Here is an 18,597-nt window from a genome sequence, read left to right as displayed (position 1 = left end):
ATTGGATAAAAGACTGATTTTCCTGGTGCATTCTTCTTGCCGACGAGGATTGATGATAAATAAGAAGATGACAGAGTATATGAGGTTTAATGATGAGTAGGATTCAGACGTTAGCCTACAGGGAGAGCTACTGAAAAGAGTGTATAAATGTACTGTAAATATCTAGGATTAATGATAGCCTAAGATGGAAATTAGATGCAGAGATAACCTTTAGAGTGCAGTGTGGATGGAACAACTAGAAGGAGGTATCCAGGAGAATTATGTAATTGAAGAATTAAGGCCATGGTTAAAGAATAATGTTTTTAAGACAGTGGTAAGTGTAGCAATGATGTATTGAGCTGCAAGAGTGGCAGTAAATGGAGCACAGGAGGAGAAGAAGTTAGATGTAGAAAAAATGAGAAATGTTGAGAATAATATGTGAAGTTACAAAAAAGGACAAAATAAGAAGTGAGATAATTAGAGGTACAAAAAAGTGGGAGACATATCAAAGAAAGTACAGGAAAGTAGCTTGAAGTGGTATGGACATGTGATGAAGAGACACAATGAATATGTGTGCAGAATTAGCGATGGGAATGGAAGTACAGGGCAAGAGACAGTGAGGGAAGCCAAAGCGGAGGTAAATAGACAAAGTTAGTTAAGATATAAAGGAAAAGGGTTTGCCTGAAGAGGAGAGAGGTGCAGGACTGAACTGTTTGGAGAAGGTTCATCAAACACATCAACCCCACATAGAAGTGAGAAAAGTGCTACCTTCAGTAATATCACAAGACCAATCTGTATTTATTAAAAGCAGACACTTACCTTCCAATCTTCGACGCCTGTTTAATGTAATATATTCACCCACAAAGTCTAACACCTCAGAGATATTACTATCACTGGATGCAGGAAAGGCATTTGATATGGTTGAATGGAACTAACTTTTCACTACAAGGACACTGCGGCCGTAGATCTTATATTCCTTTCCTACTTTTTAAATAAAAAGAATCGTAGCCTTCAACAAATCCAAAACGTTTACCTTTTCGGCAATCGTTAACATCTTCCGTTTGCGCTTGGGCACGGCCCCTGAAGCAGTAGAAGAGCACAACTCTTTACACAGCGAAACACGTTGATGCTGAATGAGCGAGACGAGACTTCCTGGTTAACACTGCATTTAGCAAGCAGGAACTTAACTGCGTGCTCTGATTGGTTAGCTTCTCAGTCAGGAGAACTAAACTGCGTGCTGTGATTGGTTAGCTTCTCAGTCATCCGCCAATAGCGTCCCTTGTATTAAATCAACTGGGCAAACCAACTGAGGAAGCATGTACAGGAAGTAAAAAGACATATTGTCCACAGAACCCACGAAGCAGCGAAAAATCCGCGTTATATATTTAGTTATGCTTTCATATAAAATCCGCGATAGAGCGAAACCGTGAAAGTCAAAGCGCGATATAGCGAGGGATTACTGTACTTGAAACTAGAATGTGGTACCAGACAAGGATGCCCCTTGTCACCACTACTTTTTGCAATCGCCATTGAGCAACTGGCAGTTCACTGTCAACATGCTTATGAGATAAAGAGGATTATTAGAGAAGGACTAATGTATGCAGTTTTTAATGTCTGGAATACATTTAGGAATAAATCACTTAGAGATCTGCATATAGACAATGTCTTTGCACCCTGCCAACAGTTACACTCCAAATTTAATTTTCCAGCAACACATTACTTTCACTACCTTCAAATTAGAAACTTTGTTAATCAAAACCACCCACCTAACTCTGTCTGGGAAAATACTGATCAGTCTTGAGGACTCAGACAGCATTTCTGTAATATATAAAACCATTTTACAGTCTCTCCCTTTCAAAGATCCAAGAGTACAGTGGGAAACATATCTCTTACTGAACACTCAGAAAAGGAGTGGAAGGCAGCAATGCACAGAATTCACTCAAACTCCATATGCACAAAGCATATAATTATTCAGCTTAAAATTATATATCAGGCACATTTGTCTCGTTTAAAATTGTCCAAAATGTTTTCTGGGCAAGACCCAACCTGCAGATGTTGCAATCAAGTTCCAGCCTCACTGGGCCACATGTTTTGGGCCTGCACCAAATTAACATTCTGGACCAAAATCTTGAAAAGCCTTTCAGACAGCCTTGGTGTCACAATACCTCCTAATCCATTAACAGCTGTGTTTGGTGTACTTAAAGTGGAGAAGGACAAACAAACTGTAATTGCCTTTACTATAATATTGACACGTAGACTTATCTTGCTCAAATGGAAGAATCTTAACTCTTCTCTTTTAAGTCAGTGGGTAACTGATGTTATATACTATTCGAAATTTGAAAAAATCTAATTCTCACTTAAAGGATCTGTACAAAACTTTTTCAAAACCTGGCAGGAACTAATCAATAACATTTAAGACTAAACATTTTAATTGAGGATTCTCTCCCCTCTTTTTATTCTTTTTTTTTTTAACTCTTATTTTTATTAATTTATCTATTTACTTATTTTTACTAGCTTAAAGTTTTACTCTGCTGGCCTAGCTTTCTTTCTCATGGGTGGGGGTTGATTTGTTTTCAACCAAGTCTTGTAAAATTTGACTTATTTTTATGGAATGTTATTTGTTATTAAAATCAATAAAATCAAAAAAAAAAGAAGTGAGTAAAGATAACGAATAGGAGGAGGTTAATAATCAACAAGTTAATCTCAATCTTGAATTTTCAAGTACTACTCCAAAATGCCATATATTAATGTTATACTAGCTGAGCTACCAGGTGTTGACCAGGTGAGAATGTGGAAAAGTAAAATGTAGTTACATATGATATATATTGAAAGTTTATTAAACTCAAACATGTTGCATTTAATACATGTTGTTTGTTCATATTGGAAATATTTGTATACAATATTCTTTGTTTTTCTCTTGAACCCCAAATTGCAATAAATAACTGGAGATAATATAGCCCCACCCAGGCTGACTTTTAGCTGTGAGGGAAATGCTTAATTTAGAGAAAAGTTTTGTCAAAAACCCAGTTTTTGCTGCTTCACATACAAAAGAGGAACAGCTTACAACCTCAGATTGCTTTTAATAACTGTGGAGACAATATGATGCCACCAGAGTGAAGGAAATTCTTAATTAAAACCTGACTTGCAATACAGTATATTAAGAAGTACCTTGTATGACATATTTAATATTTGTACCTTGAAAAGTAAAGACGTCCATTGAAAAACTAACAAACAGAGGTGATGCCTTAAATAAGCACAAAGCATTTAAGACTTACTAGAATTTGAGACAATTATGTTAGGCAATCCTGCTGTTTTAGAAAGTTGTCTGAAGAAGTCTGTGGGCAGACAACCTTACATTCTACAGTATGTTATTAGACTCCTCAATATATTTGTAGCCCAGTAGTATCCATACAAGCAAGTCAAATTTTACAGAACTATGTTCAAGTCATATCAACCCCCACCCATGAGAAAGAGAGCTAGGCCAACAGAGTAAAACTTTAATAGTAGAAAAATAAAGAAATAAAGTAAGATAAAAAGGGAAGAGAATCTGCTTCCTCGATTTAAATACTTATTCGAAAATGTTATTAATTAGTGTGTTATATTTTATTTATAAAGATTGACTAAATTGATATTTTCCACTGTGTGATTTAGACCTTCTTTTAAACTTGATTGAGGAAACGTGCAAGTATATATCATACATTGTTCTTTTCAATCTTTAGCTTAGTTAAGTTGAAATGATCAATTTGATATCTCAGCTAAAATGAAAACTTCAAAAGAGGAGGTCTTCTGACTTGTTCAGATTAATGCAATTCCACTTATGACTATGGAGTTCTGATGCAGCTACAAGAGTCTTGGAGTACTTAATAGAAAACATCACTGTGTTAAACCTTTAATAATGCCTTTTGTCTCTGAAAATTTCAATGCTAGAATTATCCCAGCTCTACACAGTTATTTGCATTGTGCAATAAAAGAATTGATGTTAGTTATTTACCTTAATTTGTGATTATTTTAGATATTACCATATTAAATAGTGTAACAATTTTTCCCAATTGCCTGTTTTTTCTTAGATGATTCCTATTCATTTACTGGAGTTCTGTACTATGGTAATGAAGCAACATTGCTCACATTTGACACTCTGTTTTTCTGTATTGTGGACCTTGCCAGTCAAAATTTTGTTTTAGCTGCTGTTCTAACGTTCCTTCAGCAAAAGGTATGTTCCACTGTAGTTTAAAAGCAAAGAAAACTTGCGTAAGAAAGAATGCATTTTAATGTTAATGTTTTTAGGTTTCCTTCTCATAAATTAAATAAAAGAATTCATTTCTATTTAAAAGCTATTTGAAACAACAGCTTTCATAGTTGACATTCTTGACTTAAACCAGTATCTCGGATAAATCCAAAACCTTTACTGAGGCAGGTTTAGTAACAGGTGGAACAGACAGGCCCTTTTTCCCTCCCTCAGAATGTTTTTATTTATGTAATATATTAGATTGTACAACAATACACAGTAGAAAACCATCTCTTAGAGCCACTAATGTTTGGTTCCTGTATAAAAGATTATCATAATATATGGATATTTAGATATTTTCCAGCATATTTATGAACTAGATAGTCATTCCATTTTTATCACTTTATATTAAAAATTCATTCATCCATCCACTGAAAACTCTTAGTCCAATTATCTTTGAGTTTCCGGTAGTCTATGAATTCATTTTGGCCAATGAATAATTGCTATAAATATCTATTTTACTAATAAGTAATATTTTCAAAGTAGTTTTAAGTATTTTAATTCATTTAGCAGTTCTCTTAGTGATGTTTGTTTTATGCTAGGTAAACAATTGCTTTAACACTAGAATTACCAGAGCCTACGAGGAAACTCGTAAATCCAGCCCACCTTAAATACATTCACACCTTTCTGCCAACGTCTTTTGTCCTGGAAATGTGCCGATTAAGACAAGCAGCAAGCAGACAGCTATTCCATCCCCCACCGTCGCAGAACGTTCACTGACTTTTCCCAGCTCATACCTTGTTTGATTATCTGGGAGTGAGTGAACTGCTGGAGTTTTAGAGTGGAAATAATAGATGGTTATTTGGAACACATGCATTTCATGTGTGTTCCGTTTCTACAGTAATCTGTGTAAACACATTGTTAAAACAGAAACTTTTTTATATTTTAGTAATGAATGTTACAAAATGTAGGCATAAACTGTAGAACGTGTGAAGCCTGAAGTCCAAAGATCAAATAAACACTTTCATAAAAGGTTCAAGAAAGATACAACAGCTTCTGTGGCGTAGCGGTAAGATTTGCTGACTTGTAAACAAGGGGCCACCGGTTCGATCCCCACTGCTTCCTATGTTTGCCGTTTTCAGTAGTGCACTGCTCTTATTGTTAATATTATACAGAACACACATACATTTGGCTTGCGTCTGTAACAGACCGTGTACATTTATAGTACTGTACATGTAAAAGTTACCCTTTTTTTCTCATTTATTCTCTTACAATCATGATACATACTACCGCCCTAGGAATCTGACGCTGTTAGTTTTTATTTGAAACTGGGAATAACTGTGCATGTGAGCAGGGCTGTTCTTAGCAGTTTGGGGGCCCTATAGTATGTGTGCAGGTCTTGATCTCAGGAAGGTGTTCTAATAAAATGTCCGGAAAAGGCCTTAGATGACCAGTAACCAATCCACGTTGTGCAATAGTTTATCCAGACTGAGCGATCACTATTTATACATTCCCAGTCCCACGGCCACACCCCCAATTCCCTGCCTGCTGCCCCCTGCACCTACCCTTCCCCTCCAAATTCGACTCAGAACAATAAAATTTAGGATGAGGAGGGTTTCGTGACACACGACGTGAGGGACTGGCATAGATGGCTGCAGTGCCAGGGGCATGACAGGGGCCCTAGGTCCAAAGCCCAACAAAAAAAAAACAAAAAAAATTGTAAGTCGGGCCCTAAGCGGATTGCGTAGTTCACGTATGCCTAAGAACGTCCCTGATGTGAGTAGTGTTTTGAGGCAATGGAACTAAACATTCTCTGATCTGGAGGGATAAAAGCTGACTCACAAACGCTGGTGAATCTGCCGCCTTCGTATCTCACTGTCACTTTATTTTTTTTTTTAATTCAGTTTTATTGAGTGTTCCTGCTCATGCAGAATTAGTATGCTCCTTATGGTGTATGATGTCAAAAAAAAACAAAAAAAAAAACAAAGATGTAGATATATATGTGACATTTTGAAGAAATCATTTTATGACCTGAATAGTACCAATCACAAAACGTCATTGCAGTAATGCAATATTATTTGAAAATGAACAGCGTCAGATCAGGTGTAAATTTACGCTGGCGCTGTTACTTAGAGTCAGATCAGGAGAGGGAGGCAGGCAGGCAGGCGGACGGGCGGGGTGGGGGGTTGTTAGAGCATGATTGTCATTGACAGAATAAAACTCATGTATGGGACATTTGGTATATATTTATGGTACTTGTAAAAGTTAGCTTTTTTCAGTTTTATCCTCTCAATCACGATCACGCTCTAACACCAAAAGCCCACCGGCCGGCCTGCCTGCCTGCCTAAAAGTAACAGCGTCAGCATAAATTCACACCCGATCTGACGCTGTTCATTTTCAAATAATATTGCATTAGTGCGATGCCGCTTTGTGATTGGTACTATTCAGGTCATAAAATGATTTCTTCAAAATGTCACATATATATCTACATCTTTGTTTTTGACATCATACACCATAAGGTGCATACTAATTCTGCATGAGCAGGAACACTCAATAAAACTGAATAAAAAAAAAAATAAAGTGATGCTGAGATACGAAGGCAGATTCGCCAGTGTTTGTGAGTCAGCTTTTATCCCTTCAGATCAGAAAATGTCCAGTTCCATTGCCTCAAAACACCACTCACATGTACAGTTATTCCCAGTTTCAAATAAAAACTAACCACATCAGATCCCTAGAGCGGTAGTATGTATCGTGATCATGAGAGAATAAAAGTGGAAAAAAAAAAGGTAACTTTTACAAGTACAGTACTATAAATGTACATGGTCTGTTACAGACGCAAACCAAATGTATGTGTATTCTGTATAATATTAACAATAAGAGCAGCTCACTACTGAAAACAGCAAATATAGGAGGTAGTGGGGATCAAACCGGTGGCCCTTTGATTACAAGTCAGCAAATCTTACCGCTGCGCCATGGAAACTGTTGTATCTTGCTTGAACCTTTTGTGAAAGTGTTTATTTGATCTTTAGACTTCAGGCTTCATACATTCTACAGTTTATGCCTACATTTTTTTAACATTTATTACTAAAATATGAAAACGTTTCTGTTTTAACATTGTGTTTACACAGATTACTGTAGAAACAGAACACACATGAAATGCATGTGTTCCAAATAACCATCTATTATTTCCACTCTAAAACTCCAGCAGTTCACTCTCTCCCAGATAATCAAACTAGGTATGAGCTGGGAAAACTTAGTGAACGTTCTGCGACGGTGGGAGATGGAATAGCTGGCTGCTTGCTACTTGTCTTAATTGGCACATTTACAGGACAAAAGACGCTGCTGGAGAGGTGCAAACAGATTTAAGGTGGGTCGAATTTATGAGTTTTCTCGTAGGCTCTGGTAATTCTAGTGTTAAACTGCAAATATAATCATTTGTGAGATTTACAGAAATTTTATAAAATATTGTGTTTGATTTCAATAAATTATGTTTAATGTAGTTTTCTAATAATGTTAATACATGTGCAACTTTGTGAATTCATAATATGTTGTTAATTATTTACCTGTTAGCTCCTAAGGAATCTGATAATTAAAATTATTATGCTAACCTGTGTTCATTTGCAAGAAAATCTTATTCTGGTAACCCACTCTATCTTTTTGTTTTACATATATAACATATATATATATATATATACTGTATGTATATGTATATGTGTATATATATATATATATATATATATACACATTTGTGAAAATCTGTATCTGTGGTAGAAACCCGTGACTCCATTCCTGTGCCTCCTCTGACATGTAAAGAAAGCCCACATATCTCCATTTCTGCTCACTAGCTTCTATAACTACACAGTAGAATCTGTCCTTATTGGCACATCCAGACAATACTGCCTGCTCAGCTAAGAACTGCAAATCACTGCAGAGGGTGGTCAAGTTACTGTAGTTTAAAATATTACTAATTCATAGCTCCCTTCAGGTTTTTTTCATTATAATACACTCTGCTTTGCACATGTTAACAAAATTATTGAAGGTCTCATCTGCCCTACACAGTCACTTTTATTTGTCCTCCTCTGTTTTGGCCTGCAGTACCAAAAGATTCACGAACAGTTTTTATCCTCAGGTCATACAGCTACTATCTAGCTAGTATCTCGTGTTACTTTCATTGTCTGTTTTTGCTATTATCCTACAGACAGCAGTATAAAACCAGAATCCTACTAGTATGTATGTGGCAGATATGCAAGTAAGAATCAAGTAAAAATCGCATTGTAGTGTGTGTACATCACAGTGAAGTTGAACTGTTTTTGCCATTGTTTACAGTTTAATTATATTGTCATACAGAGATTTCCAAACCCTTATGTTAGAATAGGGATGAATGAATGTCAGAAAAATAAAGAAATGCATTTTTTACAGGAATAGTTAGGTATTATACGAACAAGATCTAAAACACTGTGCAGCGCTGACTAAGAACTGTTTTGTGTATGTATTGAGTATTGTTTCATTTTACAACAGTCAAATGTAGATCGATAACATATCTTGTTCTTCAGATATATTTAATATGCAGATTATTTCCAAAGTAATTTTTTTTTTCTTTTTTTTTTTTTTAAGTTTTTTCAGCTGATTCGCTGTATCCTTGGAAGAAAAAATCTGGTTTCAAAAACCCTTGTGGATGAAAGATTCCTCATATAGATGTTGTATTACTTCACACCGTCTCCAAATACATAAAATTATTAGTTCAGCTTGTCATATTATGATCATTGTAAAACATATTGTAAAATTATGTATTTTTGTATTTTTTCTTAATGATATTTATATTTAGGATTTTAATACTGTACTTTTTTATAAAGTGAGGAAGGATAATCATTGAAAAAATATGATACAATGTAAATATTTTTATTTCTGCCAAGTCTGACTTGTGACCTTAGTTGTTAATGATAACTAATTAATCTACAGTATTCAAATAATTTCAATATTTTCTAGACATAGTCATGAACCAGGAGACTGTTTTGTTTCATTTTTTTTGCTGTTTTATTCTAATATACCTATCAGTATTTGAAAATGTAGATCAGAGGCCACTGCCATATATGTGTTCATGGAGGTGCATATTGTAATTGTCAAATTTGTATGTGTAGTTCTTCAGGAGACAAGATATGACTTTCAGTATAAAACAACTAGCTGCTAAGGAGTATTTGAAATATTAAGTAATCTCTGATGCAAGAACCAATCTTATTAGTTCTCAGTGTTACTTTTTTGACATTTTAAAACCTTTTTTAAATATCTGTACAGCTAAATAAAAGATTTTCTTTGTAAAATGGTGCACAGTCCAGGTGGTGTTCCTGTCTTGCGCCTGATGATTGCTGGGATAGGCTCTAGCTGCCCTGCGACTCTGCCCTGGATAAGAAGGTTATAATGATGGATGGATCTCTTTGTAAATTGATGTATTTATTTTGTGCACTTTTTATTTTAAAAATTAAATCAAATGTATATATTTAGCATAGCAGACAAACTACATGCATTTATTTTTTCTTCACCATTTTCTGCTAAAGGACGTGTTAGTCATGTAGGATGCTAGTACTTTGTTGGATATATTTATGAGAAAATTCAGTCATAGCAGACCAAGGTAGAAGTATGAATTAAACTTTTGGACATGTCTTCAGGATGTAAGGGGAATTCTAGTATCATGGGAAAACCTACATGTGTTGTGCCTGTTGAAATGAGGCTAATCACATAGGTGAAACAGTTTAGTTAAAGGTCAGGAAGTGAAAGTTTAAGGGTAATCCAGAATCATTTTAGAGCACAAGCAGGATTATAAAAAATGGAAGTAAATGCAAGAACAACTTCTGTCAAAAGCACAAAACTAAAGGCAAACTACAAAGGAAAAGTTTTCAGTCTGATTTATGAGCCTTTCCCTGTCTTACTGGAATATTTGAGAGCATTTTATAGGTAGGTGAAGGATTTAATCCACCATTCATCTCTGTGCCATCTTTCATATTGTACACCAATCAGCCAACCAATATTAAAATCACCTCTCTATTAGTGTGTAGGGCATTCTCAAGCTGCCAAACCAAGTTTGCTCCATTGAGGAATGGACTCCATAAGACCTCTGAAGGTGTCCTGAGGTATTGGGCACCAAGACATTCACAGCAAATCCTTTAAGTCCCGTAAGTTGCAGGGTTGGGCCTTTATGGGTCCAACTTTTTCTAATTCATCACACAGATACTCAATTGGACTGCAGTCTGGAGAGTATGGAGGCCAAGGCAACGCCTTGAACTCTGTCATGTTCCTCAAACCATTCCTGAACAAATTTTAAAATGTGGCAAGGTGCATTATCCTGTTAAAAGATCCCACTGTCATCAGGAAATACTGTTGTAAGTAGTATGAAGCAGTGTATGTGGTCTGCAACAAACTTTAGGCAGGTGGTACTTGTGTCAAAGTAACATCCACATGAATGGCAGAACTCAGTATTTCCCAGCAGAACAATGCCCAGAGCATCACACTGCCTCTGCTGGATTGCCTTCTTCCCATAGTGCATCCTGGAATTTCAGGAATCACACCCAAATATCTGGTAAGGAGTGTCATTGCCATAAACAGTATGTCAGAATATCAGAAAATGGTGCATGCAAAAATAGGAAACCAAATTTGGAACATTTTAGTAATAATAATGAATACAAAACAAAAATAATGGTAACAACTTGGACCTTACGTGCATTTTACCAACATGGACACCTTGGTAGGAACCCATTTTACAATGATCTAGGTTTTCTTGGCCACTGCAGTATATCTGGGTTTATTAGCCGTTTCTTTTAGCAGGCTGGGGGCAAGAATTCCTGTAATAAGAGTAGGCTGCCAGTTCTAGAAGATGAATTTAAAGAACTACTGTAGTTGGAAAATGTATGAGAGAACAAACAAATTCATCTCTAAAGTTCTGCTTTTGTCAGTGGTTCTTGGATACACTGCTGGAGTGCACAATGGCTGCATATTATGTTCTAATTACCTAATTTAAAACCAATCCTGGCTAATAACTGAATATTCTATTTCATTTTATGGTGTGTTAGTGTTTTATTCTACCACATCATGGCCTTTTTATATTGTAGAATTTTCATCATTATAGGATATCATCTAAAGGATTTGTGGTCTAAACTGGATTAATAATTTTAAGTACTTACCTTTCTTTACTTCCGTTTCTTTCTAAATGTTACATTAAAGCTGGTACTTCATGATGAACATAAGCAGATGGGAATGGGGCCAAGTTAAGTGGTTGCCTGTCATTTGCATCTCCTTGTTAATTGGCAGCTGGAATAGAGAAGAAATTTAAAAACTGTATATGCAACAGTTTAAAATTAAAAGGCAACTGATTACCGGGAATCTTAACAAGCAGTTTACTAAAACAAAGCACCGAAACCGCACATGACAAATAAATACTTCAGGAGCAATAACTGGCTTCTAATTATGAAGCTGGGTTGGAACAAAAACCTGCAGCCACTGCAGTCATTCAGGACCAAGCTTGGGCACCCCGGGCTAATGCCAAATGCCATTGCAGGTAAATTCAAGGGTTTACAAACAGAGTGCAAGACAGAGAGATGCTGAATTATAAGGTATTGGAGCAGATAGCACCGATGGATATAAGACAGTTTACACTTGAACTGGAATGGCTGTAATATACTGGGAATGATTAATATGGCAGTTAGCAAAAGACAATTGGAGGAAGCATTAAGAAGGGCTACGTTTACAAGCAACCCTGAACTAATATACAGAAAACAAATCTAATGATGAATTCAGATATAACAGGGCTATTACTAACCCTCAAGAAATAAAGTATAGAAACAACAATAAATTAAACCCATGCCAAGTCATTGTCTGTGTTGTCATTGTTTGCATGTTCTCCCCATCTCTGTATCTCAGAGTTTCTTGAGATATTTCTATTTTGTTCCCAAGTTCCAAAATTTACTGTAACACATATCCCAACACCTCCATGTCCAAGAGACTAACCAATCCTGGATAGAGAAATAGGCCATCACAGTGCAGCAACCAGACAAGTGATATGGTAATAACAAGAATTTTTTTTTCCCATTGTAAATATTGTTTCTTCTTTGTATTTACTGTTTTTGTGATTTTATTGCCTTTGTTCTTGGAGTAATAATAATAATAATGCATTGTATTTGTATAGCACATTTCCCGTGCTTAAGGCATTTCAAACAGTCTCAGAAAGAGCACCAGTCTGTATGTAAGATAGATAGATAGATAGATACTTTATTAATCCCAAGGGAAAATTCACATAATCTAGCAGCAGTATACTGATACAAAGAAACAATATTAAATTAAATAGTAATTAAAAATGGAAAAAAAAAAAATAATGTTATTTACTCCCCCGGGTGGAATTGAAAAGTCACAGTGTGGGGGAGGAACGATCTCCTCAGTCTGTCAGTGGAGCAAGACAGTGACAAAAGTCTGTCACTGAAGCTACTCCTCTGCCTGGAGATGACACTGTTCAGTGGATGTAGTGGATTCTTCATGATTGACAGGAGTTTGCTTAATGCCTGTCGCTCTGCCACAGATGTTAAACTGTCCAACTTTACTCCTACAATAGAGCCTGCCTTCTTAACAAGTTTGTCCAGGCATGAGGCATCTTTCATCTTTATGCTGCCACCCCAGCACACAACTGCGTAGAAGAGGGCACTCGCCACAACCGTCTGGTAGAACATCTGCAGCATCTTACTGCAGATGTTGAAGGATGCCAACCTTCTCAGAAAGTATAGTCTGCTCTGACCTTTCTTACATAGAGCATCAGTATTGGCAGTCCAGTTCAATTTGTCATCCAGCTGCACTCCCAGATATTTAAAGGTCTGCACCCTCTGCACACAGTCACCTCTGATGATCACAGGGTCCATGAGGGGCCTAGGCCAGGGGTCCTTAATCACGGTCCTGGAGAGCCGCAGTGGCTGCAGGTTTTTGCTCCAACCCAGTTGCTTAATAAAAAGCACTTATTGCTAAAGTAACACTTCTGCTTCACTTTAGTGATTTTGAGCCCTTACTGCTTAATTTTGTCTTAAACAGCTATTTTAATTGCTCCTTATTATCTATAACATGCAAATGACAAGAGAGAGCAGCATTTCTCCATTTAGCTTATTTACATTTACACCTGTGTGTATTTATCTGCACTATTGTGTTTAATTAAATACTTGGAAGAAAAATGAAGAGAAAAAAGTGAAGGACTGAGAAGTACTCGTCCATTTTAGCCTTCAAATCATTTGCATGATAGAAAGGGAAAGAAAATCTAGGATATGAGAATGACCTGACAAAGCAGAGTTAATTTAATTTCATAGCTTGTTAGTGCTTTATTGGCAAGAATTGCTTTCTAATTAAGCAACCAGATCAGAGCACAAACCTGCAGCCACTGCGGCTCTCCAGGACTGGGATTGAGGACCCCTGGCCTAGGCCTCTTAAAATCCACCACCAGCTCCTTGGTCTTGCTGGTGTTAAGGTGTAAGTGTAAAATTGGATGCATAGAACACTAAGAACAGAATAATGCAGGATATACTGTACAAAGTATTAAATAAAATAAACTACATTAAACCAGAGTAACATACTAAATACAATACTAGAAGAAAGCCCTGAACACGTAACCACTGAATAAATTACTGCTTTCAGATTGTGGATCGGACTTCTTTGCCTTGGAGTGCCTTTTCAGGTACATCCTTTATATTTTGAACATTTTTGCTATATTTCTCTCTTTTTTTTTTAATAAACCCGCAATTTTTAAAGAATCATTGTTACCCTTTTAATTGCAAGCCAGAATATTAACAGTTTCTCTCCCTTTTTGGGCATTTTGAGACATTTGTAATATTTTGAACTTTAAAAGTAAGCTTTCCATATTTGAGCCTGGGAGGCTGAAGCCTGCTGGTAGTATGTGGGTACAGGCTGCTTTGGGGTGAGCCTCCTCTGGACAGGCTAGTGAAGGTCCTTGCCTACTTTTGCTGCTTATTTTGGAGGCCTTGCACCCTCTTTGTCATGTCTGTGATTCTAACTTACAACACCGACTGCCCCCAAACAGTGTCTTCACTCTTGCCTTATACTGATTTATAGAATTTTAATCAAATATTGTTAATTTCAATTCTTTATTGTCATGTGTACAAGTACCATGTACAATGAAATGCTTGCTTGCATGTGCCCCTGCAGACAGTGAACATAGACCCAAAAAACAAAACCCACACACAATAAATAAATGAATATAATATATACTTAGGTCTTATCAATGGATTATTAAAAGTAGGATACTGAATAATAAGACTGAAGGTAACAAAATGGTTAATTAAACATAGATTAAAGCCCGAGCCCATGAGGCTTTTGCCTCATCTTAGAGGAACCACCAATATGGTTGCTAATGTTAAAATGAGTAATAAACACCTCCTTAAAAAGCGAGAACAAACTAGTGGGAAAGCCCAAATACTGCTATTATGAGGTGGTGATAAGATCAACGGGAAAACCCGTAGGATTCCTCTATGAACAAAGCGATATTTAGAATAATGGAAGAATCAACATGTACAGTATACGAAGTTACTGGTGATTAGCTAAGATAATAGAATTTTTCATAATAAGAGTCAGATGACGTGATCTATTAGAAAAGATAATGGTGATAGAAAAGTATAAAAGGAAATTAATTGTTTTATTGATTGCTCACTTCATGGACTAAGACATTTGTGCATATCTGAGAGCAAGTAAAGAATCGTTCTGTATTTTCATATGACTCTGTGAATGACTTCTATGAAAACAGAGCAAAGTTTTTTCCACAACATAATCAGGGTGAGACAGTAAATTTTTTAATGTTCAGGACCAGGAAATACATGAAGTTAAAAGGCAAGCTAAGGTTGGAACCACAAGTCAACCCTATGTTTCATATAAACCAGAAACGTAATTAAAAATCATTAGTAAGAAATGAGAGATTAAAAAAATAGTTTTTTTAGTTGGCAGGTACAAGAAGAATGATACGCAATTTGACAACTACAAAGAAAACTTTGCCTTAGTCTTAAAGCAGTTTCTGCATGGACATTTTTGGTGAGTAAAACAAAACAAATTAAATTAATTAATTAATTGATGAAAAACCTAAGATAAATAACAACTAAAAAATACCAAAAAACTAAATAAAAACTTAAAGTAAAAAGGTAAAAAAACTAAAACTAAACAAAAGCTAAAGCTGAAAAGTATCTTAAAACTAGAATAACACATCATTGTCCCTTTATTAATTTGTATATTTGTCTTGGCCCGTTCTCTTGTGAATATGTCGCCTTATCCTTGTACTGTGGCTTAGCATGTAGCCATTAATGAATTAAATAAAGTGAAGACTGTATTGGAATTTGTGGTTTCCCTTTCCATTTTCTTCTTTTTAACTACAAAATTTTAACAGTCAAGCAGGACCTTACAAGACCATGACAGAAGAAAATAGACAGGCTTTGGCAATGATGCTAATACTTGTGCCAAGAAAAATTGTCAAATAACACATGGGGGCAATAGTCCAAAAAGTAGCTACTCTAGGGGTAAAAAGGAGACGATGGTGGCTCTAGAGTATAAACATTAATGTAGGAGATGGCCCCAGTACAATAGGTGGCAACATGGAGACCCATTAGAATGTGTGTGACCCCTTGGCAAGCAGTAGGTGAGCAAGGTTCTTGGAGATTACCTCTTCCTGTAGGCATACAGGGACACCTGAGAACTGTAGGGAGAGAGCTGCTGGTAGAAGGACAGACCTAATAGTTATACAGTGCCATTCTGACCACAGAAGTTATGTGCAGCCTGGACTTCTAATCCTATTCTAGTCACTGTCCTAGTAAGCATAAGAGTCCATAGTTTAGTTGGTGTAAGAGCTTAAATGGTGGGGGAGAGGTCAGAGAAGAAACATATGGAAGGTGAGAGGGGAAAGAAGTGCATTACTGGTGATACTTAGAGGTGTGCAAATGGACCAGCCATCTTTCTAAATAAATAGGGAATTGTCCCATTTAAGAAGACCCCAAGGTGGTTTCGGGATTTGTTATTTTCTGTTTATTTCATAGTTTGTCATCTCCTTCCTTATATCTTCTAATTTTTGTTACTTTTAAAGATGTATGTGGCAAACTCTTTGCTTGGGTTACCCAGTATTAGGGTGTTGTACCGTGTTAGCTATTATGGATGCAATGAGAAGTCAAGTAAAATGACACCTTTTATTGCCTGACTAAATAGATTACAATATGCAGGCTTTCCAGGCAGCGCAGGCCTCTTCTTCAGGCAAGATGTGATCAATCAAGATTACATCTTGCCTGAAGAAGGGGCCTGAGCTGCTTTGAATGCTTGCATATTGTAATCTATTTAGTCAGGCAATAAAAGGTGTAATTTTCTTTGACTTCTCCTTGGGTTACCCAGAAAGGGAATGCAGCTCATCATGTTGCTTTATATGCCAAAACACAAAGCAGTTTTTTCAGAACTTGTGGTAAAAGAAAAAGCAGTCTGTATGGAATCATCTGCAACCAATCCCACAGTTCGTACAACCTTAAAGCTCTCGTGAAGAATGAAGCTTTTAAAGGAGAGCACAGGGGTACTGTTACCGGGCCATGTACCGCATGGTTCTTTCTACATGAACCGTCTTTCAGGCCTCTTTTTTACTGGATGTTGTGCCTGGCACCAGACACCCACATTAAGTGTGTGAGAGGGGTTGTATTCTGTGGACCTGTTGTAATATTTACTGACACAGCATGAATGTAATTTGTTCTCTTTCTTTTCCCTTCCGTTGTACTGAGTTTAAAAATAAAGTCCAAGGTTGCAGCTTACGAAGACATGGTCTTTGGTCTTTTACACCATAATTGAGCCAAGATGCATCATTTCATATATCTGTTCTACTGCTGGCAGCAGGATGATCTGATGGAGTGCGTTATTGAAAAGTCTACCATAGATCCCATGCTCTGCGTTATACTACATTTAGTAGCAGTATCTTCAAAGATGAAGAAGGATGAATACAGGACATAAAAGTAGATAAAAATTCTTCCTCATAAAGGGTTAATAATCTATAGACTGTGGCCTGCAAGGGGTGCACCAGCTCTCCAACATGATAATGACGGACACGAGGCACAAGTCCAGCACAACACAGGCTTTTATTCATCCATCCATCCATTATCCAACCCACTATATCCTAACTACAGGGTCACAGGGGTCTGCTGGAGCCAATCCCAGCCAACACAGGGCGCAGGGCAGGAAACAAACTCCAGGCAGGGCACCAGCCCACCACAGGGGGCACACACCCACCCACCAAGCACACACGAGGGACAATTTAGGATCGCCAATCCACCTAACCTGCATGTCTTTGGACTGTGGGAGGAAACCTGGAGCACCCAGATCTGTTTGAAACTCTTCCCCATAGTTTCCTACCTGTACAGCACAGTTACAAAAGCACAATACTTACACAAATGAAGCACACAGCTCTTTGTCTTTTCCTCTGGGTCTCCCTCTGTCTCTCCTTCCGTGTCCACTCCTCCTCCTGACTCTGACTCCAAGAGCAGTAGAGTGTTGTCATTTCACCCTACTTTCTCCTGTATCCAAGAGCAGTGGCAGGCAGCTCCTTTTAAGTAATCCCTGGAAGTACTTCTGGTGTCCCGATGGCTTGGCCTGGGAGCACCTCTGGGTAAAATTGGAGCCCCACGAAGTAGGGTTCCAGAGTCCCCTTAGCACTCCCCTGGTGGCAGGGCTGAGTTAAAGAACTCCAGTTCCTGCGATACCCTGTGGGAAACGGTGGTGATGCTGCAAGCGAGGGGGTTACCATTTAGCAATCTGGGGCAGATAATGCCCTGAGCATGCTCTCTTCCCAGGTCCTTCAAATGTGGAGGCGTCTAGGCTGGCTAAGGGTCCCAGCTGTCTCTCACAAGACACACTTTGATTAATGGTCACGTTGGCGAGATTGTGATGTTAGATATTGTAATATTCATCCTTATGAAGTGTCATTATGTCATTTTTTATTTTAACAGTTAATCAAACATTTTCCTCCTCTAAGCTCTAGGAATGGCTACACCGTGATCAAGATTTGGCCTGTAAAAAGAGAGCATCCCATTTTTGCAGTGATAACTGAAATAGTATGGAAATATGGTTGGATTACCAAGATCCATGAATCATATGCTTCCAAAATATAAACATTACGAGGCACAGCAGTGCTCTATCTTAGACACACCTAAATATCTTTATACCAGTAACAGTGCACTGCACAATAATACACTTGACTTGAGCATTCATAGTTTTCATACTCTTTCTCTGTACATTTAGTTTGCTCACAGGTTGATGTGCTTGTTGCTTCTTAAGCAGCTTTTCTCTTCTCCACCCTAGCGGCCGGCTTCTTGTCTTCTTTTGTCGGCATCTTATCCCGTTAAAACTGATTA

At 37.2% G+C, this 18,597-nt stretch overlaps 1 protein-coding gene across 2 annotated transcripts in view; it reads left to right on the top strand.

The window, feature by feature from the left end:
* Positions 1-9,526, top strand: part of tmem67 (transmembrane protein 67) — a 160,888-nt gene extending 151,362 nt beyond the window's left edge. For both annotated transcript variants that reach the window (XM_039737301.1, XM_039737302.1), the window contains 2 exons: positions 4,047-4,189; positions 8,819-9,526. In XM_039737301.1, the coding sequence (XP_039593235.1) occupies positions 4,047-4,189; positions 8,819-8,899 (224 nt within the window). In that variant the 3' untranslated portion in view covers positions 8,900-9,526. The remainder of the gene's footprint in view (positions 1-4,046; positions 4,190-8,818) is intronic.
* The last annotated feature ends 9,071 nt before the right edge of the window (positions 9,527-18,597 follow it).

This window comes from Polypterus senegalus, chromosome 15 (assembly GCF_016835505.1).
Source record: "Polypterus senegalus isolate Bchr_013 chromosome 15, ASM1683550v1, whole genome shotgun sequence".
NCBI lineage: Eukaryota > Metazoa > Chordata > Cladistia > Polypteriformes > Polypteridae > Polypterus > Polypterus senegalus.
Note: the sequence above shows the minus strand (reverse complement) of the source record. Positions and strands in the feature narration are given on the sequence as shown.